The 24,211-nt window shown below is 42.3% G+C and overlaps 1 protein-coding gene across 3 annotated transcripts in view; it reads left to right on the top strand.

Annotated features, from left to right (window-relative positions):
- Positions 1–24,211, top strand: part of LOC141809443 (axin-2-like) — a 211,143-nt gene that overhangs the window by 162,083 nt on the left and 24,849 nt on the right. Inside the window, exons 25-27 of one of the 3 annotated variants that reach the window (XM_074696462.1) lie at positions 10,814–10,915; positions 11,786–11,850; positions 15,507–15,574. In XM_074696462.1, coding sequence (XP_074552563.1) covers positions 10,814–10,915; positions 11,786–11,850; positions 15,507–15,552 — 213 coding nt within the window. In that variant the 3' untranslated portion in view covers positions 15,553–15,574. Of the gene's footprint in view, positions 1–10,813; positions 10,916–11,785; positions 11,851–15,506; positions 15,661–24,211 lie in introns of those variants that run through there. The other 2 variants (XM_074696460.1, XM_074696464.1) reach the window with 2 other exon arrangements.

The raw sequence follows: 24,211 nt of genomic DNA, 5'->3' as shown, positions 1-24,211 counted from the left end.
CGCACATTTCCCAAATTCCTTGAGATCTGGCTTCAAGAGCCAGCGCCTAGGGCCAGGAATGCCACCACCGCCTGTGTTCAGAGGGAAGCCTCAGTGTGCTCACACACACTCCCCGTGGCTCCGCAGAATGCCCTGTAATCAGGCTCCGTTTTGACCTTGACACACACAGAGAAGAAAGCTCTAATGACTACACTCACGCAGGAGGCCGCTCTTTGTACGCTGGTATGTACACCGAAGGCATTCATTCTCCTGTGTCCTGTCCAATCCACCCACTGACCCTTGTACACACTTCACACACTGGTCGCACACCTCGGTGTCTGGCTGTCATAAATCTGCAGGATGGGGTCAGCGGTTTTTAGGAGCTGATGGTCAAGACCCAGTCCCAGAGGCGCTGTATGTTGTTTCCTTTAACTTCAGAGGAACTGACCCTGCAACCTGTTTGCTGTAACGTCTCCTCAGGGACAAGTTTCATTCCCATTTCATCTTTTCATCCATGTTTTCACCTCTCTTTGTGATACTTGAGGCCTTTCTGTTTGTTTTGCACATGTTCCTGACGTTTCTTGCTGATAAGTTTGTAGAGACTTTTTCTTACGAACACATAAAAATATAAAGATTTATGGTTTCATTTGGCATGTTAAACTCCTAAAAACCCACTTATTGCTTGTGATAGACTTTAGTCATGTGTGGCTGGAAGTTTTTGGTCCTGGCGCCAGTGAGAAACTCATTTTTTGATATTGATACCAAAAAGTCTACTCTCTGGTGGAAAAAAAAAAAAAGAAAAAAAGTGGTGGTGTTATGATTTACCTCCCAAAATGTGCTGAAGCAAAGAATGAGTAAACAAGACTAAGAATCTGACTAAGCATTTGGTATCAATTTTACGTACGTGACTTCTCAATTCTCCACCACAAACACGTTCACACTGATTCATCACAGCTTGCTTTTTGGGATGTCAAAGTTGGCAGCAAAGCAGCAACCAGGAAGAGTGCCACAGCTGAAGGAAGAAAGGAGGAATCTCTGCACGGCAGACAACATAGAGATGAAAATGATGCTTCGACAAATAAAGTAGATGAGGTGCTTTCTTAAAGAACATGATCTGATATGTGTGATTAGAGCTCCAGATGTTCAAGCAACAAGCAGGTCTGTATCAGGGTATGAAGTCTGCAGAGTGGGAGTGGATTCTGATCATGCTATAGATTTAAAGGTTAAGTCTGCAGGGTTTTCCTAAGAAATAAAAAGTCAACTTTTATAGGAACAATCCTGTTCAATCGTCTCCTATGGGCCTTTATACATGTGTCAGTGTCTGTGTCTGCCCCAACCTCCCTCTCATGCCTGTTTGTTGATGCGTTGGTTGTTTCAGGACATCTCTGGGCAGTGAGTAACTGTGGTTGCATCAGCCAATCACAGTGCCCCCAGTGAGCAAGTGACTGCGAGTGTTGATGATAGCAAGTAGAAGCTACTCTGAGCTGCTATGATAGTGGACGTAGCGCGCAGGAAGAAAATCACAACCAAAGTAAAACAAAAGGCCAAACAGATAAAGCTTTTTCCTAAACAAGGGTGAGGGTTGACTTTCATTTGTTTTCGGGCACCAAGGATGAAGAAAGACACCAGGTATGTGTCAGACACCCATGATTAGCTTGTGCTAACATTCCAAGTCAGGTGCACAGCGCTCAAGTGTGTCCCATGTAGAAATGTGATGCTGCAGGTGGTTGCTGGGCTAGTGAGTGTATTCATGTGGTCACAGTTAGAGGCTATGGGTGTGCGCTGCTGCTGGCACTGAGCCAAGGAGGAGGAGCCTATTTTGCCACATACACACCAGGTGACAAAAAAAAGAAAAAGAAACAACAGCCTGGTACATAAAAAAAGACTTCTGTCTGAATAGCTCATTTCACAACACGGAGTGTTGCACACTGAGTTTAATTTTTTTTTTCTAGCTTTGTAATTTAGAAGATAACAGGATCATGTGTTGGCCCATTTAGAGGTCAGAGCTCACCTGGCTGACAAAGAGGCACCCAATAGCTGTTATTGTGGAGGCTCAAAGGCCATCCCATTTCCAATATGGCTGCTTTGCTTTATAACCATCAAGCTCTGATATGAAAATACGAACAAAGACCTGAAACCACATACACACCATGTCAGACAAACAGATACATTTTTTTCGCATCAAATAATGTATTTACGTGACCGTCAGGTCTGACACCATGTAGCTGAGGCCCTGTTTACACAGCGACGTTTAAAAAAAATCTGTTTACCAGAAACACTGAGGGACTGAAAACACTGTAAGCATGCAAGGCCTGTAGGTGGCGCTATAACTGTCTTGTCCAGAGGCAGCTTTTGGTAGATCTCCACTCAAGTAGGGTTGGGCCGATCATCTGGTGTATTGGTGAATGCTAAGAGCAGAAGTGGAGCAACAGATGAACATTTTGTTATAAGACAGTCAGCAGATTCAGCAGCACAGTCACAACACGGTAGATTGCAACAATTGTAACAATGGTACTGTTGCCCTGTTGTATGCACATGCGCGAAGCGGGGTGTGATGTCAGTGTTTCCACTGAAAATGCCAGCTTACTGTTTACGCTTGTGGTGTCAGCGTTTCAGAAAAAATCCACTCTGGAAGCCATTTTTTAAAGTTTCCGTTTTAGGTCGGCTAAAACGCCATTTCCATGTGAACATGAGGCCAAAACGCAACAATACTTTTGCATTTCACCCATAGACTGTATAAAACATGGACGTAGTTTCCCTGACATCACCCGTCTGTTTCTGAAACGGAAAATGAAGCACATCGGGCTATAGCGGCCATGTTGGTAGTGGCAGGGGCTTCACCTACAGATATAGGGCGCCTGTCCATTGCAATCTTAATATCCTGTAAGTAGGTTAATTCCTATTTTGAAAACGGCTTTTTTTGGCTTGGTGTGTATGTGACTTCCGGTACTTCCGGAGCCAGCCTCAAGCGGACACTCGAGAAACAGCAGATTTTAGCACTTCTGCATTTTTTCATATTCCTAGAACGGTGGATGCTGCTTGGTTTCACCCTAAAAACGTTGTCGTGTAAACAGCCCCTGGGTCAGCAAGTTCACCATGACCCCCACTGACGAAGGCTTCATGACTCTGCATCTGAAAGAGATAGTGGACTTCACAGAGACTACGTCTATTTATTGTGAAGTCTATGCTGTGATCACATGCTATAGTAGGTCAGTTGCGCTCTACTTTGACAGTTTCTGAGTTTGATCTCAGCTTTGAGCAAGTCGTACTTTGATTTCGGTTTGCACATCTCAGACATGAGTTTCTTTTGAGTTTTCTTTGCATCATGTCAGAAATGATCTCAGGACACAGACAAACAGACTCTTTTTCATCACGTCTGTTATTTCCTCCTCTTACCTCACACTGGATGAGCTCTTCCACTGTGGGTTTTTTGTGGATAGGGTTAGCACAGCTGTTTGCGTGAGCATCCATCATGTGCATCTTCATTGTTTGTGTATGGGATGTGTGCATTGTTTTATAATAACCCCTCCGCTCTTCTCCTCCTCACACTGATTTTGCCCTAGTTTATCTGCCAAGACTTGTCTTTGTAATCTGATCCCCTCACATGCAGAAAAACAGCCTTTCTGCCCAGACTTCACACAGATGTTGCTCGCCTCACACTTGCAGGGCCCTCGCAGGCTCCCCACACTCTAAAATGGCGGATCAGCAGCTCGCTGTGTGTGTGTGGTTGAATTCTCCTTGAAGAGAGGAGAGGAGAGGAGCGTTGAAGACTACAGCTCTTTGTATAAATACATAATGATACAGTGGGCACGGCGAACTGTACACGTTTCAGAGATGTTCTCTCCTGCAACAGGGGAGCTCGGTAAAATCAAAAATAAATCATCTCTGTTCTTGTTTTTGGTTCTGATTCAGATGTAAAAATGCAGAGGAGTTGAACTTAAGTTCTTAAGGCTCAGTCGTTTTTCTGTGTGCTGTTTTTGTTGAGGCGCGTTACATCAGCGGCACCAATCCAAGCCGTAGTTCTAACAACTTCACTGAGATCTGTAGCCACTTCTAATCTCCTCCTGCCTTTTTATTTTATTTTTTACTCATGTGAAGCGCTTCCCTTTCTTCCTCCTTGCAGCAAAGCATTTTTAAATTCAAATCGCTCCTTGGTGAACTCTCCGAGTGCCAACTCAGTGGATGTGGAGGTGAAAACTTTGTGAGTGGCGTCATTTTTGATGTACCCCCTTGTTCCTGACACGGTTTTTGTCACTTTGGAAAAAAAAAAAAAGAGGGGGGTATATCAAAAAAATGTGTCTCCAGCAGCAAGTCACCCTCCCATCCCACGCAAGCCTGCACACACACACACCCCTACTTCATTAGCATACATCAAGCCTCCCAACGACGTGACAAACTTCATTTGAACGTTGAAAGTGTTGAGGGCTTGTTCCTTTCTGCTGGCAGCTGTCAGAAACCACACCATGTGACGGCAGCGAATGCAAGGGAAAGTCAAAACCACAATCTAAAGACTATATATAGATGAAATGTTGTCATTTTAAGATGACTGGGATGGGAAAACGACTGCCTCGCCGCGCAGTCTTCAAAACTAGAGAATCACGCTTCATCAAGAACAAACAGAGCCTCATTTTGAAAGAGCTGTGGAGATGAAACCTGATTTTCCTCCAGAAAGTCAAAGTCCTTTTTCATTGCTTTGGGAAAAAAGTGGCACACTTTTCCTCCTCCCCTTGTGTTTCCCTTCCTCTCTATGTTTCCTTCAAGCCTACTCTTATCTGCAGTCCATCAATGACCAAAACCTCACGGCCGGTTTGATCAGCAGTGTTGTTCAAAGGCACTCGACATCTGTCCTAATAGCGAGGAGGCTTTTTTTAAAGATATAGCAGATGCCGTCATACACTTCCTGCCACCTGTCAGAAAATAAACATGCCTTTGCTGTTAAGAAAGAAGAGACAAACGTGTGTTTGTGTAAAGACAAACAGAGATGAGAGAGGAGGGACCTTGGAAGAGGAAAGAGGATGCGAGGCAGACATCTTGAGGGAGTTCAAGACGCTTCTGTTTTGAATCTTCGCATCATTTAGAGACACAGGGAAATCAGAAATTTGAATTACCTATCCCCTTCTGCTTTTTTTTAAGCCTAGCGTATGTTTCCACGACAGAGATGCTGTTTTTTTTTTTAAGGCTGCTGCATCCACCCACGCACATTGCAAAGTAAAGTATGGCTAAGCTTTAGGTAGATGCGCTGCGGAGAGATGTGATTTCAAATGCTTTGGGCTGCCAGTGTGCAGCAAGAGCAGAAATCTGTATGTTACACACTCAGGCTGCTGAAGATATGCAGTATGGAGTTATGCAAATGTGAATGCGGTAATAAACATAACGTGATGCAAACAGAGTGCATATTTTTGGAGAAGAACAATGAAGTCTCTGCAATTCAAGTGTAAAAAGTGTTTTTGAGCATTCTTTCCAGTTCTTCTCACACTTTCAGCCACACAAGCTCAAAAATAAAGCACAAAGATATTAAAGAGCCCATATTCTGCTCCTTTTCTGCAGTTTAATATGGATCATTGATGTCTTCATGAAATGGTAGTAACATGTTTTGGTCCAAAAAGCCATTAAATCAAGCACAGCAGCATTGTTTCCAGGCTCTCATAGCCCCTCTGTTCAAAACGCTCTGATTTAGTGGGCGTGACCTTCATATGTAAATGAGCCACCGCTGATACCGCACTGCTCTTCCGTGTCACTGAGAGCAGCGCCACAAGCTCCAAGTGCACAATGTTTAGAAAATGGCGAAGCTCATTTACCGTAACATTACAGGCTAAAACAACAGGCTAACTGCAGCTACAGTTAGAATCCTGAAGCTAACACCGAGACAGGGGGACACTGAGGAAAAGCTCTTACATCTGCTCCACAGCACACAGCATTTAAAATACTCACATTTCCAGGGTCCAAGGTTTGTTGGCGGATGGTTGGTAATGCGTCTGGATTCAGGACCAGTCTATTCGCTAGCCCTCTGTTGTACTGTCCAAAGTTGGAAAAGCAGTCGGCTGTGAAGTGACTAGCACACACATGCACAGTTTAACAAATGAGGCTGGCACATTTCCCTGATGAATGAACTCTAGACACTTAGTTTTGTCTTCCTCTGAGATGGGAAGCTTGTGCATGGAACTATGTGGCTGTTTACAGCCAAAAACAAAGCAGTGATGGCTCTTCAACTTTGGCATTCTCCTCGGGAAGGGGAGTGGGCAGGGAGGGGGTTTCGGGGTATCTACTTCAGTGGACCAACCAGGTCAGACTTGCTCCTGATTGGTCAGAAAAGGGAATCGCTGACGTCCTCAATTCCTCAAAATCCAAACAGCTCGTTTTAGGTCAGGATTTTACATTCACAAGCACTACTAAGTACAGGTTTTGTCATTGAATATCACATTATGTGGGCTGGGAGGAAAGCCAAAGACCCACAAATTTCACTAAAAGACTTAATAAAGTGATTTTTGTATAATATGGGACCTTTAAGACAGACTCCAGACGTACAACCTTATTGTATCATATAATACATTAGTTCTCCTCCGGGCTTCCCTTTGTTGTTGTTGCAACAGCGAACATTCATGGCCTGTCTGGTTTGATCAGCCGTACGACCTCATGTACAGAATCCAGTCGTCCCCGGTGCTCTCTCTTAGTCTGGGTGAGCACACCACCGAAGCCGAGCCCATTCTAATGTATGGGAAGGGAAAATGGAGACAGCATTGCCACAGAGGAGCTTGTAATTTAGGCAAAGCGGATCTCTCATTGACGGCGCAGTAGATGAACCAAGAATGCAAAACTAAGCAGTGAGGCTTTTTGAAGAATCTAGACTTATATTCAGAGCGGTTGGTAAGGGATGTGTTTATTCAACCATTGTTTATTGCTCTGCTCTGAGGTAGGAGAGTGTGTTTTGTCTTGGCTTGCCGTTTTGTTATGACTACAGAAGCAGCTATACATAGATGCACTTTTTGGAAATCTGTAGCTTCAGCTGATTTTTGCAACCCCCGGACTTTTAAATGAAGGCGTCTGCTAGCTTTTGTTTGAAAAGACCCCCTCCTCCTCCTCATTCATCCTTCATTTATGTTCACACTGTGATAAAGACACACTCCTTTAAACTGATGGGCGCTGTACTTAATGTTGTCGTCCCGACACTTTAAAGGGAGCAGGGCAGAAGGAGGCTGAAAATTTGGCCGAGTTGTGGCAGACTAATCTACTGCACGCTGCGCCGAGACAAAGTGAACTGCTTCATGTTGGGATCATTTATACTGGAGCTTGCTTTGAAGTGCTTCCCAATCCTTTTCATTGTGCCCAGGAAGATTAATTAGCCAAAGCCAGAACAATCAGTTAAATCCACAACAGGAAAATTATTTTAGGAAAACCAATCTTTCTTCCCTCCCCCTCACCTCTTTCACGCTCTTCACTTGAAAGACCGGACTGATGAGAGGAGAGGTGGAGAGCGTGGGGATATTCTTGATGTTAGCCAATCTTTGGCTCTGTCAAAGACATTATAATGGGTCAGAATGCTCAGACTCTCCCCTGGTTACACCTTGAAGAATGTGGGTGAAAACTGTTGCTTTTCTAAGCTCCTGTTGAGTCCTCACGCTCTGTTAAACCATTCATCAAGCGCAGAATTAGTTGATTCAGCAACTCTTTTCCAAACGCTGTAAATGCTTTTACAATACTGTTAAAGCTCTGTGCTTGTGTGCATGTCTTGATATATGTGTGCATCCATTCATGTGCGTTTGTGGGTAAAAGGCGGGGGGTTGCGCTAACCAAACCCTTTTCAACTTCTATAATCAGACTCTGGTTTAGTGGAGTGTAATTTAGCTCCAGACAGACTTCCTCCCGTCCTCCCCGGTGGAGCTAGAGAGCTAGCAAGCGACGAGCTGCTGCTGCTGCTGTTTGATGTGTCCTGCCCTCCACCGTGGCCCTGTCCCCGTCCAAACCCAGCTGTGTAACAGGCCCATAAATGCATTGTGTCAGATGTGGCTGTAGTCATCAGCAGCCAGTAGGGGGTGTCGAGCAGAGCAAGGCATGCCAGTCTGCAGGCCCCCTGTGGAGATGTGAAGGAGCTGTGAAGAGCGAGGGAATACTCTGAGCCATGAATAAAGAGGGGATACCCACTGTCTGTGTTGTGAGTGTGTGTGTGTGTGACTCCTCTGAGGGAACTACACACTTTGGCTCTGTGTCTGGGAATGCATATGTGTGTGTGTTAGCAGATTTTTGAATGTGAGTTCAAAATGTGCATAGACACTGTAAATCAATCAAAGACAAAAATAACTTACAAATTCTGTAAGTACAAAAAAGATGGCACATCTTTGCCCTCTAAGCAGGTTTAAGCAGGTTTTCATATTGGATTTTTTAAAGGGACTGTGGGGACTTAAGTCTCTATGACAACACCACGCTGGCTGAGGAAGTTTGGTAGTGAGTAGAGGGATCCAGTTTTTCTCTGCTGAAAACTATTTTTGTGATTTATTTTGTAGTGATGGTGGACACTGGAGCCTAAGTGTCAGACAGAAAAAGGACAGAAGAGCAGAAGAAAGATAAACAGGAAAGCGTTAGAGCCTGAGCTAAAGGCTAACACAGGAGCTAAATTGTGTGAGCTAATGTTCATTCCAACCCACAGTCAGCAGTTCTTCTGCAGTGGTCTGTTCAGACTTGAGAGTCTATCAATAAAATGAAGAGTGAGGTTACGTTAGCTCTGACTGGTAGTCGACTGGCAGCACACAACCAGGATTCACTAACATTACACATTATGGTTGTGTCTCATAGCACCTGGCTGCTAATAGTGCTACATATAGCCGGCAACTGACGTACGTTACAAACTTATAATGTTTGCTTGTTGTCTCGCTTCAAACAACAGCACTATTTAACTGTACTGATAAATACCTTACCTTGTTGTGTTGTATTTGGTAAAAAGTTGTCTTGAGTAAAGAAAATCAATTTAGAACGGTTGTTTTGGTTCTGATGCAGCCGCTGTCTGCAGTCACTACTCTGTTTCCAGCATTGTCGCACCCAAAGTACCATCTACCATCAACGCATTGGAATATGTTTTCCTGGCTCTTTAAAATGGTTAGAAATGATCTAAACTGCAAATATTCAGGAGCTGCCGCTTTCTGCTTCGCTGCATGGAGTTTCTCACTGTCTACACTATGGAAGCCCTAGATGGCCAAGACACTCAAACTCAAAGTAATGTGAATACCAAACAGAAAAATAAACATTACATGCTTATAGAAAGCAGCACAAACTAAATTCAGACCATTTTTATTGCAGGGAAGCACAGTGAGGTAAAGATTTGAAGACTGGTTAGCTTTTAGCATAACGTTAGCCCACCGGTCCACTTTCTCCTCCTCTGGCTATAAACACTCGGCAGACTGTAGCAATGGGGAGAATAACCCTGGGGACTTCCTGTTCATTTTAATTTTGTTTGGACTAAAAACAAGAAAAGTGAAACATTAAAGAAGTAGTGCTGTCAGACGATTAAAAAAATTAATCTAATTAATTACAGGATTTGTAATTAATTAATCTAATTAATCGCATTTTAATCTCATATCTGCTTAAGGTCCTAAAATAAAGAATTTGAATTCCGGGACATTAAAATTACATTAAAAAACATTTAGAAATAAGGTGGAAATATATACAACACATTTTTAGGTACCCTGATGCATAAGGAACACATGAAAAAAAAGTTTTATGGTTCTATCTTTACGAAATCTACACAGTCCTGCACCTAAGATAAGCTGATTTGATTTTTAGGACGGTTTTTGCTTCTGTCACATTTTTACTCGATGTGGACTCGATTTTCACTGCAATATGAACTTCTATACTTCTATGAGGTCAGGAGAACCAGGGCTAAAGGCTAAAATCTGTGAGGAACTATGTACAAAACACTTAATTCAAGTCTTGGATCAAAGAAAAGTGAAGTATTCTCAGTTTAACATGCTCTGAACACACAAACTGTTGCTCATTGGTGCAGAGCAGCCCCAAGCTAACAGGACACCAGAGAGATGGAATTTTCAAAGAATTCTTTAGATTTAAATACAGGACATTTATCAATCATTCAGGGCTTGTATGATGCAGTAAAGAGTGAAAAATTACCTGTTTTTTACAGAATTGAGCTAGAGCAAACGGTTGATTTTCTGCAGATTTTCAAAAAGGACGTGCGAATAAACGCGACGTGAAAGGCAGTCACAAATCACTCTCGCTTCCCTCCCTCCGTTTTTTTCACGTGTGATACATTCAGGGACCGTCGGAAATTTGAAAATCTGACGAGAACACCTCTTTTTCCAAGTAGGACACATGGTTTGTAAATGCCAGACATTAAAAAATAAGTGCGTCTTTGAACGCCCCGCGGGTTTGGGATCCAGATTAATCTGCGTTAATTTTTACAACGCGTTAATATGCGGTGTAATTAATTAACCTAATTAACGCGTTAAAATGACAGCCCTATAAAGAACATTTCAGTTAAATTGAAATTTTGAAAAAGTGTATGAACCGTAGAAAACTTTAGGGGGCTATTTTTTTTTACCAAGTTTTCATTTCATGTATAAGGCCCGCTGCTGAGCCTGGGAGCTGTTTAACAAACATTTGCTTAAAGGCTTTTAAACAAAGTTAAGTGTTGAAGTTTACATTATTCACAATTTTGATGCCAATATTTTCACTTTTTCCTGCAAACGAATATCAGCTCCAAATATCAGTTACCATCTTCCTTGACTACTAATAATTAGTATCAGCCCTGAAAGAAACATATCAGTCTATCTCTGGTACTAATATATTCTCAGGTTTTCTGACACTGTTTGGCTTCCCTGTGTCTCCTCAGGTGATCTTGGCGTGTCAGGAGTATGAGAAGAAGATCAAAGGTTTGATCCCAGCAGAGCTCAGACAGGAACTGGAGGACACCATTACCTCTCTGAAAACTCAGGTGAGATCTGTCCCACTGGCTCTCCAGTTGTAACCTACAGATCATCCTCTGTCTTGTCCTCCATTTAATCCAGTTATTTCTCAGCTTTGACACTCTAAATAAAAGATGTTTCTGTGATGAGGCTCACCTAGTGCCAGTTTTTGTGAGGGCTTGTTTAAACCACGGCCTTGTTCTCTTGGATCCCATTTCAGAGCTCAGACCTCAGCTTTATGCGTATAAGATGTAATAATGACCAGAAAAGTCTTTCCCCTTCTAATGATGTGAGTTTGTGTGTGAGTTAAGTAAATTATGTTGAAGGTGGGAGTATCTATGTGTCTTTTTTCATCCTCGTAACCGATGTTTGGTGCCAAATGAAATGCTAGAACTTTGCTGAGGTCTCCCCCACAGAAAGGAATGTAGCCTCGGCTCCAGTACGGTAGTCCCAGAACAATACAGATTCTTTCACAGACGTGATTACCCTGCCAGGCTGGAGATGCTGTGTAAATGTAGAAGTGGTTTATTTTCACTATAGCTGAAGACACTTCATAAATAAACTCGCACTTTGTAGCCAAACAAAAGCACGGCGCAGCCTCGGCTCGCGGCGTCCTAACCTCCACTAACCTGGATCATAATCTTTCCTCTGTCCCTCTGCGCCTTAACCCCGCTGCCCTAATCTCCTGACCCCCAACCCCTGCTGTCCTGACCCCTGGACTCAACAACCAAGCCTTTCTTTCTCTTAGCGAACCCCCTCAATCGACCTAAAGCCATCATGCGTCTTCTACTTTAAGTTTCTCCTCTGCTCTTTCCTCATCCTAACCACACACTGAATCAAGGTGAGCTCATTTTGAAGAGATTCCTCTGTTTAAATGTGGCATCGTCTGTGTGTTGCAGGTTGACTTCCTCCAGAAGAGAGCCTCTCTGCTACAGGAAGAGCTGGATGCCTATCGCGGCAGGAGGTTAGCGTGATTGTTTAGATTGTGTGGAAACGTTTGTGCATATGTTCCTGTGCATAGTTCATGTGAAACAGCGCATGCAGCACACAAACCCTCTGTCTTTACATCAGTGACATCAGGTTGTAAAGTACAAGCATCCAGAATAACCCACACAGAACATCTGATAGCTCTTTATTAGTGGCACAGGTAGATGAGGTGCTTTGACGGTGACAGCTTCCTGTCCTGAGGGCTTTGATTCCCCCCCCCGTCCATCACACTGTACGAGACATTTAAGTCTTTATGAAACGCTCCCGACGATCGCAGTGATGAGAGGGCTTGTCAAACGATGCTGCAGCTCACATCACGACGAACATCTCTCAGGACTGTCAGTCACACACATCACAGCAAATAACCCTTTAATTCACCTCGCTCTGTCTCACGACTTAAAGAGACAGACGCTGAGAATCTTAAAGGGACAGTTCAGTGATCCGCTTAACACCAGATTGGAGCTGCACTGAACACTTGTTTTAATGGGAGATTAAAAGGATGATTAATTATTCACATTAATTAATGGGCTGTTAAATAATCCCCCTTCAGCTTTTTTGTTTGATAATTTATTGAAGACACTGCTGAAGGTATTCACTTCACCACGTTAGAAGACAGGAGACAGTCACTAAAGAGCTGCAGAGCTTTCATTGAAGCTGTGCACGAGCCATCAAGACACCGTCTGATTCACAAAGCACAGCCAGAGGGATAAAAACACCACGAACTCCGCTGCAGAGGAAATGGCATCACTATACAAAACAATGCAAACGGAAAACGTTTTTTGTGATTTTCACATTTCTTTGTAGTAACAAGACAACAGAGGTGACCCAAGCCTGGCTCACGCTACAGGTTTTTAACAATCTGAAAAGATTTCCTCCAGTGGTGGGCAATATACTCTTATAAAAGTAATTAGTTATAGTTACTAGTGACTTTGCCAAAAAAAGTTATTAATTTGGAAACTGAATTACTCCTCCATAAATATAATGAGTTACAAGGGAAAGTAGTTCTTTGTTACTTTTTTGGTCTGTTTTGCTCTGGGACTTAATGTTCACACGTTCTTGCCTTTTACATCTTTGACGTTGAAGTAGTGTTTGTACTTGCATCCTGAAAACATCAGTTTTAACCCGACAGAGCGGTCTGGACTTGCACACATCAAATTAGCAGCTCCTGTCCTGTGCCTGTCTGAGTGAGCCAGGTTGGATAAACCAGCCAACTCTCACAATTTTGGAGGGATTCTCCCACTTTTTAACCCTGTCTCCACTCTCCACTCCTTGCTCCACTCTCAACTTTTAATTACTCCTGATTAACCCCTTATTTTTAAGTATAGTCCTGTCATCTGTAAAATTTCTTCAAGTTGGCTTCTTGTGCCTAACATTCAAACCTCAAAAATAGATTTCCTTAATTTTGGGAGATCGTTGATCAGTGATCAGTGATGGGTGATCAGCTCATCCTTACATATGAAACTGAACGTATTTACCTCTGGGAAGGTCTGACAGCCAGACATTATTGCTTTTTGCTCTGAGACCTAAAACTCAGGACACTTTATTAGTTGTTTAAATTAAAACATAAAGATTTTATTGTTTCACAGGTATTGTTCAATGATTTTCAATAGAATAAGATAGGAACATTGAGGTTATATGCTTTCAGTTATAAAAAATAAGAAATAAAAATCTGTATCAGCCCAAATCTTTATCGGCAGGTCAGGCTTTTTAAAGATTGGTGATCAGTTTCAGGCCAGAAAATTGTGAAAAGCATCCACCCCTCTCTCTGGAGTTGGTTTGATCCAAAGACGCTACATGAGATCCTCTCGGACTGCAGGTTACACAGACACACACATGTAGCTGTGTGGTATTTGTTGCTGAAAAGTTTATTTTAGCATCAGCTCTTTGTTAAAGACGTCTTTGTTAAGACTGTTGTGCCTGGCTGAGTGAGCCAGGTCGGATACATGGTAACGCTCCACATCTCAGTGCCGGTAATGATGACGTTATGTTTGTCATAGTAATTGATTAGATTACTCGTTACTGGAAAAAGTAACGGTGTTGGTAACACTGACAAGTTCTTACAAAAATTCCAACATGATTAAGTATATTGACTGCAACACCTTTCCTAACCTAGCAACTGACCCAGTGGGTTGTGTCATTGAGCAGGTGTGTTTGAAAAGTTGACATTGGGAGTGTTACACAGGTGAAAATAGCATGTCTGTTTCTACCCTAAAACAAAAAGTTAACAATGAAAATCCTCGGCTAAATCATTCTCTAACTGGAAAGTATTTATTTATTTTAGCACCAAGTACAGACACCAAATAAATGTGTGAGGGTTAACCCTGCAGTGCTGAAAGATTTTAATGTTTGAAGACACCACACTTAAAACTATGTCACGTTTCAGACTTGGGATAGACTGATTATTGGTAGGGCCGATTATCTGGGCCAATATTTGGCATTTTGGGGCATATCTGCATCAGCCTTTTTTTTAATCTGGCCACGGATATGAAACCAATTCAAAACTGTGCTGTTTCTGCTCTGATGCAGTCAAAGAACAGGTATGTGTGTGTGTGTGAGAGAGTAGAAGCGTAATGCACTCCATTCTCCTCTCCCTGAACGTAAGTGCGGCAGTTCGGCAGATCGCTGACAGGTTCTTAGTGAAATGAGAGATGGCTGTTGTTGATTTGGTCATTTATTTAGACTCAACACACAAAGGCACAGTAAAACAGATAGAAAACTACGTACACAGTCTGAGCAAGGAAAAGTGATTCTTAACCGGCTAGCTTTGGTTAGCAAAAGTTAGCTAGCTTAATGCTAATGTCAATGGAAAATCCCATTGACGAGCTAACGCAATTAGCATTGTGACTATTTTACTGTCTATGAGCTTATTTGAACTTTCACAGATACAAATATCTTTCCTCTTATCAGTACCCACATGAATACGTTTTTCTGGATCTTAAAAAATGATAAGAAACTGACGACAGTCAGGAGCTGCTTGATGATGCTTCTCTGCACAGTTTCTCTGTCTACCCTATGGAAGCCCTTGATGGTCAAAACATTTAAAATCAGCCATGGAAAACCAAACAGAAAATTAATTCAGCTGTATTACATGTCTGTAAAAGGCAGCACAAACTCAATTAAAACTGTTAAAAACTTTAGCTATTTATTTTTATAAATTTTCATTTCACTTCATAAAACATGCTGCTAAGCCTGGGAGCTGTTTAATAAACATATGCTTGAAAGCATTTGAATGAAGTTTAGTGTTGGAGTTTGTATCATTCAAATTTTTATGCCATTATTTTCACTTTGACAGCAAATTAATACCGGCTTCAAAAATCAGTTATCAGCCTCCTTGCTTACTAATAATCAGTATCAGTATATCGGCCCCAAAAAATCCATATCAGTCTATCACTATTTCAGACAAACTTTCCCAAGGGATCTCATGAAGAGGCGGCTAAAATTTAGAGTTTGACTGTGTCTTACAACCGGAGTTGTACGACAATAAAGCAGACTTGCGTAGCTCAGGAGAGGACCACAGCACCCTAACTTTCCTGCTATAAATGTGCAGCCCAGCTCTTGTCCTTAGTCTGAATATCAAGCCCTGTTCTAACCTCTTCCAGGTTCAACTTAAATAACAAAACTCTGTCTCCACAGGTCACCAAGAGAGAACCCCACAGCCCAGCCTGACGCTGGATTATGAAGGACCAGACATCCTATCAGATGTGAGAATTTCAAAATTAAAAGTATTCACACACCTGCATGCCACTGGATGAGTCATTCTTTTTTTGACGTGTTCTTGTCCCACCAGCTTTTTTTAACATATGAATTATTTATTTATTTTACAGTTTGCTTTTTGTTTAATAAACATGATCATTATTTTTATTTTAAGCTTTTATTAACTTGTTACTGTTGCAGTTATCTGATAGACTGTTGCCATCGGCTGACATATTCATTGTTTAATAAAATCTTTTCATCGTTTTTCGTTGTCATGCGGTTTATTTTTTCTTCCTGACCACGTTTTCATCCTCTCTAAATGCTTTTATAATTACCGCTCCCATTAGGAGAAGTCATGCTGCTGCCTTTGTTTTCCTGTGACCACAACATGCATGTTAACAGAGATTAGTTCTGTAACTTTACACTCAAGCCAAAGACCTTGAATTCCCAACCGCTCCATCACTATTTAGCATCGGCCCTCGGCTCGAGCGCCTATTTGAAGTGTAAAGAGCAGTTGGGGGTTTGTGGTCAGTTCAGATAAAGAGCGCTGCGAGTCCGATGTTTGAACCTTGGGCCAAACGCTACAGTCCTCAGGCCCAGTGTTTCTGCCTCGGCCCCCACTTTGTGTTTTACCAACGGCTCCACTCAAACCCAAAGCGAAACACTCAGACTCGAGTGGCCAAGAAACAGCCGCCATGTCTCCTCCAATGTCTCCTGAGTGTGGAGGGTTTGTAGTGATAATAACATTCAGTGGACCCGCGATGGGCTTTGTAATGAGCCCCCATCTATTGGTATTTTGGAATGCATGGCCTTGGAAACTGATCATTTGAAGGAATCTGTTATTTTATTCTTGAAAGCTATTCGAAGGAGTCATTTAGTTAAAAAAATCTGCCCTGACGCTTATTTACATTGGAATTGTATTCTTTTAACACCCGCAGTTCATGCATTTCCAGTTGTTCCCATTGTCCCTGACCTGTTGTGCTGTCTCCAAACGAAACTCTACACGGCTCTCTGTATTTATTTGATGTGCTGATTCTGCTGCCTGGGCAGAAAGAGAGAGGAAACACAAAGGAGAGACAAAAGGAGAGCAGATTCTTCTGAGAAACAGGAATTTAGTCCTTCAGTGTGAGGCCTTTGTGGAGCCCACTGTTTCTGGAAGAGGTGCAGAGAGGATTCATAACTATCACAACATGCATGGAAATACATTTATTATTGCATGTGTGCCAGCAAACTTCACAGGAACAACAAGGAGGATACATACTCTCAATCTGTCTCATACTCCTCTAAAACTCCTCACAGGATCTGTTTGCGCCTAAATCCAAAGTGCACACTCTGTCCTCTTCAGCAGACCCGTGTTTCCCTCATCTACACCTAAACAGGCTGCAGCTCTAACCTCCCCTTTAATCTGTGTTATCACTGACATAGTTTCACTCTAATTGATTGTCTCTCACCAAAATAAACCTCTATAATTGTGCTTGTGTAAATACAAGCCATGAATGTCATTTCCACACAGCCGACACGGCCCCATTAGGGATCAAAGCGGTCGCTTCCTCTCACTTATCTCCACATCAGACAGCGGACTGCTGTGTGACAACAGTAAAGGGCAGTCAGGGAGCTCCACTGCTGTAGTCTCTCCTCATACCAGAGCTCACAGTCGCTGCATGTTTAAACCAAATCAGACTGGTTTTATTTGCTGGTGTTTAAGTTTTTTTATCTAATATTCCCAATTTCACTTAAAGAGAGGTATAGTGTTTGAACCTATGTTTTAGCTTTACACGACTCACAGCTCAAAATAATCTGTTTTTCTCACACTGGTTTTGTTTTAGCTCCTGCTCCCACCATAGACAGCATGGCCTCGCCTTTTACTATTGTATGGTTTTGATGCTAAAACACCAGCCATATGATATAAGCTCCACTATCTTGTAAATTGAGAAGGATCTGGCTGCAGACCTCACCACTCAAGACCCTAGACCTCATCACTAGAGCCCCTGTCCTGCAGACCTCAACTATCAGCCCAAGAAATTAAATATATTACAAGTTTGGACCAGAAATAGTCACATTTCATTACACACTGAGAAAACAGAAGGTGAATACTCTGAAAAAAAGTTTAAAACACCACGCTAATGTGCTGTGGTTGATCTTAATATAGAATAGAATAGTAATTGTTAAATTGTAATTATATGACAACAAATGAGGTGGTGATTTTAGCCTTTGTTCAGGACCCTTACTGCTGTTGGGTAGAAACTGTCTCTGAACCAGTTTGTCCTTGTAGTGACAGACCTGTACCGCCTGCCTGACGGTAACAGATTAAACATGTACGTACATGTACAATACAACATGCTTAAATTTAATGATAATTAAATAATAAAACTTACAGTATGTCCCTTTTATTTGTATTTATTTCATCTTCATCAGCAGCTTAAAAAAAGTTTCACACTGAAGAGTCCATCTTCTGTTTTTTTACCAATTACTAAAATGCTAAACTAGAATTGACTTCCTGGTTGTGTTTTCAAATATACTGCTCCTTTCAGGACCTAAGTGTAGGACTAATGTAAATTTATAAATTGTAAACCAGGACTGGAAAGCCATTTTACTTTGAAATCATTCATCTTATTTCCAGCCTGATGGCTTAGGCTTAGGTCTGAAGAATAGGCATGCCTTTCAAGTTTTTGTTTGGAAATCATAAAAAAATGAAAGAAAATAATTAAACTCAAAAAAAAAGTCTTCCTGCATTCAATGGCAGCACCTGCAACCGCATAACCTGAAGCACTGTTGTCACACTAACTAAGACCCCGTTTACACGACGACGTTTCATCTGGAAACGCTAAAACGCAGTGAAAAGAAAATCTGCGTTTACACGGAAACGCTGAGGGACTGAAAACCCTGTAGTAAGCATGCCAGGCCTATAGTCAGCACTGTAACTGTCTTGTCCAGAAGCCGCTTTTGGGAGATCTCCATCATTGTAGAGTTGGGACGATCATCTGGTGTATTGGTGAATACTTTGTTCAAAAGTGGAGCAACAGACGCACATTTTGTAGAAAGACAGTCAGCAGATTCAGCAGATAGTCCGTGACAATCGTAACAACTGTACTGTTGCCCTGTGCGGGTAGTGATGTCAGAGTTTCCACTGAAAACGCCAGCTTACTGTTTACACAGCAATGGTGTCGGCAGTGTTTTGGAAAAATCCCACTCTGGAGGCTGTTTTCAAAAGTTTGCGTTTTAGGTCGGTTGAAACGCCGTTTCCATGTAAACACAAGGCTGAAATGCAACAAAACTTTTGTTTTTCACCCAAAATTGTAGTCGTATAAACACCCCCTTAAGTTTTTCTTTCTAAGTTCTTGCTTGTGTTGTATGTCACAGTTTCATTTAGCATAGCTAAATAAAACTGTACAACTGTAGAAATAAGGCAAATTTTCTGGCACTCACTGCTAGCTCTCCAACCAAGGTATAAATTTGTAGTCAGAGTCTGCACAGTAGAGAAAATGGGTGGAGCTACGGTAACAAAGCTCTACGCATATCACCTTTCATCCTTCCCGCTCAATTCTTACAAATTGTACAAACTTTGTTATTGCTGTAACAAAGTAAAATGTCTTAAGAAGCTGGATTTGAAACAGAAAATAATAGAATAGAACTTTATTGTCATTGTAACAAGTACAACAAAATTGAAGTCACAGCAGCAATCAAGAAAACAAAAGTAAAAAAGTGTATAGAAAGCGCAAAAAGCTCCATAAGAAAATAAATGATGACATCTTGTCCATTATTGTCCAGTTCAGCCAGCCTCCACCTCCACAGGGTCCAGGACTGAGCTTCTTCAGTTATGCTCCATCTCTGTCTCCTGGATCCTGTCCGCCCACAGCAAGCAAAGCTCCCCCAACACGGCGCCAGTGTCCTATGTCAGCTCCTTTAGCCATGTCTGTGAATAGCATGATGCTACTCTGCCTTCTGGTATTCCCTCTGTTGCTGGGTTAGCACAGCTAGCTCGTCCATCTTATTGGAGATAGATCTTATGTTCCCAGTAACCATGGATGGAGGGACAGGTCCATGTCGTCACTTCTTTGCTCACACCTGAGAACCAGCACGTCGTTCTCACCTCCTTCTCCTCACCTTGTGGGAAACATCAGGCCTTACACCATTTAGCACCGATATGCTACTGGCTGCTAACAGCTGAGTTCACATGTAAACAATGCAGCAATTGTTACATGTAGGATCTCCAGACAAACACAGGAGAAAAAGTAGTAAAAATATCACTGAAGCCAAAAAAGTTTGGTGTCCACGACCAACAAATGAGACATACAAAGTAATGATTCACTCCAAATACAAAGATTACGAAAAAGAGACAAAAAAAACCCACAAGAAACAGACAAGAAGAGAGAGCTGCTGCAAAAGGCAGCCGTAGCCAACAGGGCGACGTCTGGCAACCATCACTAACTAATAAAAAAGAAACTTTTTCAGATGTGAGAAAATTTCCCTGAGGTGTATTTATTTTCTCAAGTTTAACCACAGCCCTATTAGAATGAATGGGGTAGACAGAGTTTTTGACCTAAACTGCAGCCAGCCACCAGGGATAGCAATTTCTGTAAGATGACATCCATTTATAACAGTCTATGCTTCTACTTTCCTCTGATTGGCCAGGCACCCTGGAGGCAGAGCTATGAGCAGACCTTGGTGTTTGAGGCCCCTCCCACGTGTAACAAACTAATTAGGAGATCCTTATGTGATGAGCTCATCTTTCCAGCAAGTCTAGCTAAGATTTCATAGAGATCTCGTGCTATTTTTAAGTCTTGAGCGCAGGAGGATTTCTTACTCCATGACACAAAAGTCAGAGTCTGTCTTGACATTTACTTTGCTGCTGAAGTGTGCACACACTGTTACCACATCATCATCGTCCACAGGCTGTTAACAGGTCCGCGGAGGCCTCTGTAAATCTTCGTCTGTTTCATAATCAACTGGAAAACTCCTCACAGGAGCTCTAAGAAGAAGATATAAAAAGTCAAAATGCTTTTTGAATCTTTTTACTGACTGAAAAAAGAACATCCCAAAGTGTATTCAGAGTATGAAAGTGGAATCTTCCTCTGAAGGACGTTTCTACCAGCTGTTTCTGCGCGGCGCTGACTGAACCTTGTGTCATTTTTCAGAGAATTATTCTCTTCAGTCGTTCTATTTTTGAATTAAAGAGAAAGAACATCCGCTCTACTCCCAGAAGAGTGCGTATGAGTTTGTTTGGGGATGTCTTGCTACCTTGAATAAGCTGAGAGGAGTCAACAGTGTTTGCTGGTTTCACGTCTTAATCAGTGCAACATGTCATTGCTTGTTTCGCTGTGTGACACGAAGATATTCACATGATGCTGTTTCTCTGCATTGACATTTGCAGCTCTTCTTCTTAATGTTCCTTTTCATTGTTTTTAACATCTTGATGCATGAAGCTCTGAAGAAGGGCACTGCTTTAAAATGATTTTTCTTATGCGCAGTGACTGTATTTGCACTTGGTTCCCACCTCTCATGACGCACAAAGACTCATTTAAAAATCAGTGCACTCTTTCCAAAAACACAAACAGCCTCATGATACTGAGCCGGCAATGTGGAGCAACACCAAAAAACGCAGTTTCACTTGAAGTCTCAGCACAGATGAACGCTACATCAGTTTGTGTTTTGATGTGTTTTACTCCTGCAGGATATCAAAGAGGTTATTCCAGGATAAAATGTGAGACCAGCAGTGATTTCTTATCAGCTGCAGCGCGGGGTGATTCACAGCTGTGCCGTGCCTTTCTCTCTGCCTGGTGCTGGATTTACACATATGACTCTGTGTGTGAGCCTGTGACAGGCCTCTGGGACTGACTGTACATCAGTGTGTGATTGACAGTCATTGTACATATGTGTGTGTGAGAGTGTGAGCTGTGTGACACTGGAGCTTTTTATAGCCCTGTGTTCTGAGTCAGACCCTAGGAGGCCTGTGTTTGGCTGCTGTACGCTGCTTGCATAAATAAACCTGTTTATCGTCGACACTTCTCACACACACACACAGACACACACACACGACGATGTCTTCCATCAGGTTTCTGCTTTTGTCTCTCTTCCTGGCTTGTATCATTCTCCTCTTTGTTGATAGGGTATTTATGGCTGCGTTGTGTTTTTTTCCTCCTCTTCTCCCCCCTCCCTCACCCTGTCACTCAAACGCGGGAGAAGCTCTGAAAAAGGATCTGCAGCTGTGTGATTTGAGAACAAGTGGGTTAGAAGCTGTACAGCATCAGTGAAGAAGGCTCAGCAGGTTGTGTGTGTGTGTGAGAGAGAGAGACTGTGGCATGAATCCACTGTCTGGGCTGATGGTGTGGGCTGAGCAGGGGGACAGAGGATGTTGCTCTGAAGACCGTGTGGGAGGTTTGTCTGCATCACTTGCCCTGTGTCTCTGGTGTCTCTGTCTGGGTATCTCTGTCTCACTCCTCTCTTTATCTTTCTGCCTTTTTTTCTTTCTGTGCTCAATCCTGCAGAGCAACAATATAACTGAGATGACGATGAACCCATTAACACTCATTTTACAGCAATGCCTACTTTGCATTTCCTTTTTTCACATTGCAGTCATTTACTTTCCAAAGAAAAACCTTCCAGCCTTGAATTATTTAAAAGTGTTGGAAGGGTTATGGATTTTTTTCTTCTTTTGTTTCTTAAGATTTTTTGTTTTCTTTTGTGGGAATTCAAATTCTGGCTATACCTGGGCCAAAGCTGCAACTACTTGGGAAAACTTTTTGTGCATAAATGTGTTGAAAATTTTGTTAAACCAACTCTGAATTAATTTACAACAAACAATTAAACAATATGTTTTGAAATCCTGAGTGAGGAAACGTTTAATTGTATGATTACAGTAAATAATTTTGCATTTCACTGTGTCATAATTTGGAAATCAAATGGATGCGACTGAATATAACTTATGGTCTTGACTTTTTGATACAGTAGTTAGATGAATGTCACACTGCTGTGCTAATGTGGTCTTATCTTATGATATGAAAGATCAGTTTGGGGTAAACAGTGGGTATTTTTTTTTTAAGGATAACATTGTCATATATTTATATAGATATATGTATATATAGGAGCGAGTGGACACAGTGTGCAGCAAGATTCTCAACAAACTACAACATCCTGTACTCCTGGTAACTTTGAGAAAACTGAGAGACTTGAGGTTAATGAAATAAGGACTGATGAGTCACTCTTCATTCTCTCAGAAAAATTAGCAACTCATCACTTGAGGTCACTGAATAAAAGTGAGAGTCCATCTCTGACGGTTTTGTGACGCAGTAGCCAGCTGACATAGCTGCGCCTGTATGCTTAGCTCATAAGTGGGGGTTGCTCAAGCTGAGAGTACTTTGGAGATATCTGATTCACCGTGACACAAAGTGCCTTCAGCCGCGTTTCCTCCAAGCAGACTGGTTCGGTTCGTCTCAGTACGGCGCACATTTTGTGGCATTTCCACTGACTTATCCCGGGACAGATCCCCAAGTAACCAAGACAAGCTGTCCCACTTTTTGAGACCCTTTCATATGGGGGCCAGACTGAACCCATCCGCTCTCGGACGGTGGAGCTACAACACTGCAGATCGTTGATTGGTTGAAAGAATCATCACTTACCCCGTGACAGCAGCTGTATTTCTCCTGGTGGCACACCGACTTCTCTGAAACAAAGCTTAATTGCACTTTGTATCAAAGAGCTACATGCCAATCACAGAGAGGACGACATGCTGCATGTCTTCCATCTATGCTCCTTGTTTACTGTGTCGCAAATATCCCCTTTGTTGGATTTATTAGCAGGGTAAACTATGTTATGCTGCTACGGCTTCACGCTGTTGTTTAACAGCTGTGGCTTTCAGCATCAGGCTTACATGGCACCTACCACAAGAGAACACAGTTTTGCTAACCGGACTGTTTGGTGGAAACGCGACTTATTACTCTTTAACTGAGCCGGCTGCATTTAAGAGTGGTATCAAGCCCGTTTCTACTAAACAGTCCAATATGGATCAGTACAGTTTAGTAGGGGTTGGTCCCTTTTTTGTTTCTTCAGCCAACCATGCTTCTTCTTGGTAGGCAGCGTGTAAGCCAGATGCCGCGTCAGCTATGTAATTGCGTGACTCCATGGCAGCGCAACACAGTGTACCCTTCTAATAAATCCAATGAAGAAGAAAACACAACACAGCAAACAAGGAGCAACAATGGAAGACATCCAGCAATTTTTCTTTTTACAAAGTGCAATCAAGCTTAGTTTCAAAGAAGGCTGTGTGCCACAAGGAGAAATACAGCAGCCATTGTCATAGCTTTCAACCAATCAGCGGATTAGATTGGTATGTCTTGCACCCCACCAGAAAGGTACCAAACAGTGGGGTCGGTAATTTACAGTTCTACAGTCACATTAAGCAGACACTTTTGTCCAAAGCGACGTACAACACAAGCAGGAATTTAGGACCAACGTTTCATCTGGAAACGCTAAACGCAGTGAAAATGCAGTGAAAAAAACCTGCGTTTACACCAAAATGCTGAGGGACTGAAAATGCTGTAGTTAACATCCCAGGCCTGTAGGTGGTGCTATAACTGTCTTGTCCAGCAGCCGCTTTTGGGAAATCGCCACTGAAGTAGAGTTGAGCCGATTATCTGGTGTTTTGGTAA

Source organism: Halichoeres trimaculatus, unplaced genomic scaffold (assembly GCF_033239565.1).
Source record: "Halichoeres trimaculatus isolate MK-OKI-2021-1 unplaced genomic scaffold, fHalTri1.1 fHalTri1_scaffold_20, whole genome shotgun sequence".
Taxonomy (NCBI): Eukaryota; Metazoa; Chordata; class Actinopteri; order Labriformes; family Labridae; genus Halichoeres; species Halichoeres trimaculatus.
Note: the sequence above shows the minus strand (reverse complement) of the source record. Positions and strands in the feature narration are given on the sequence as shown.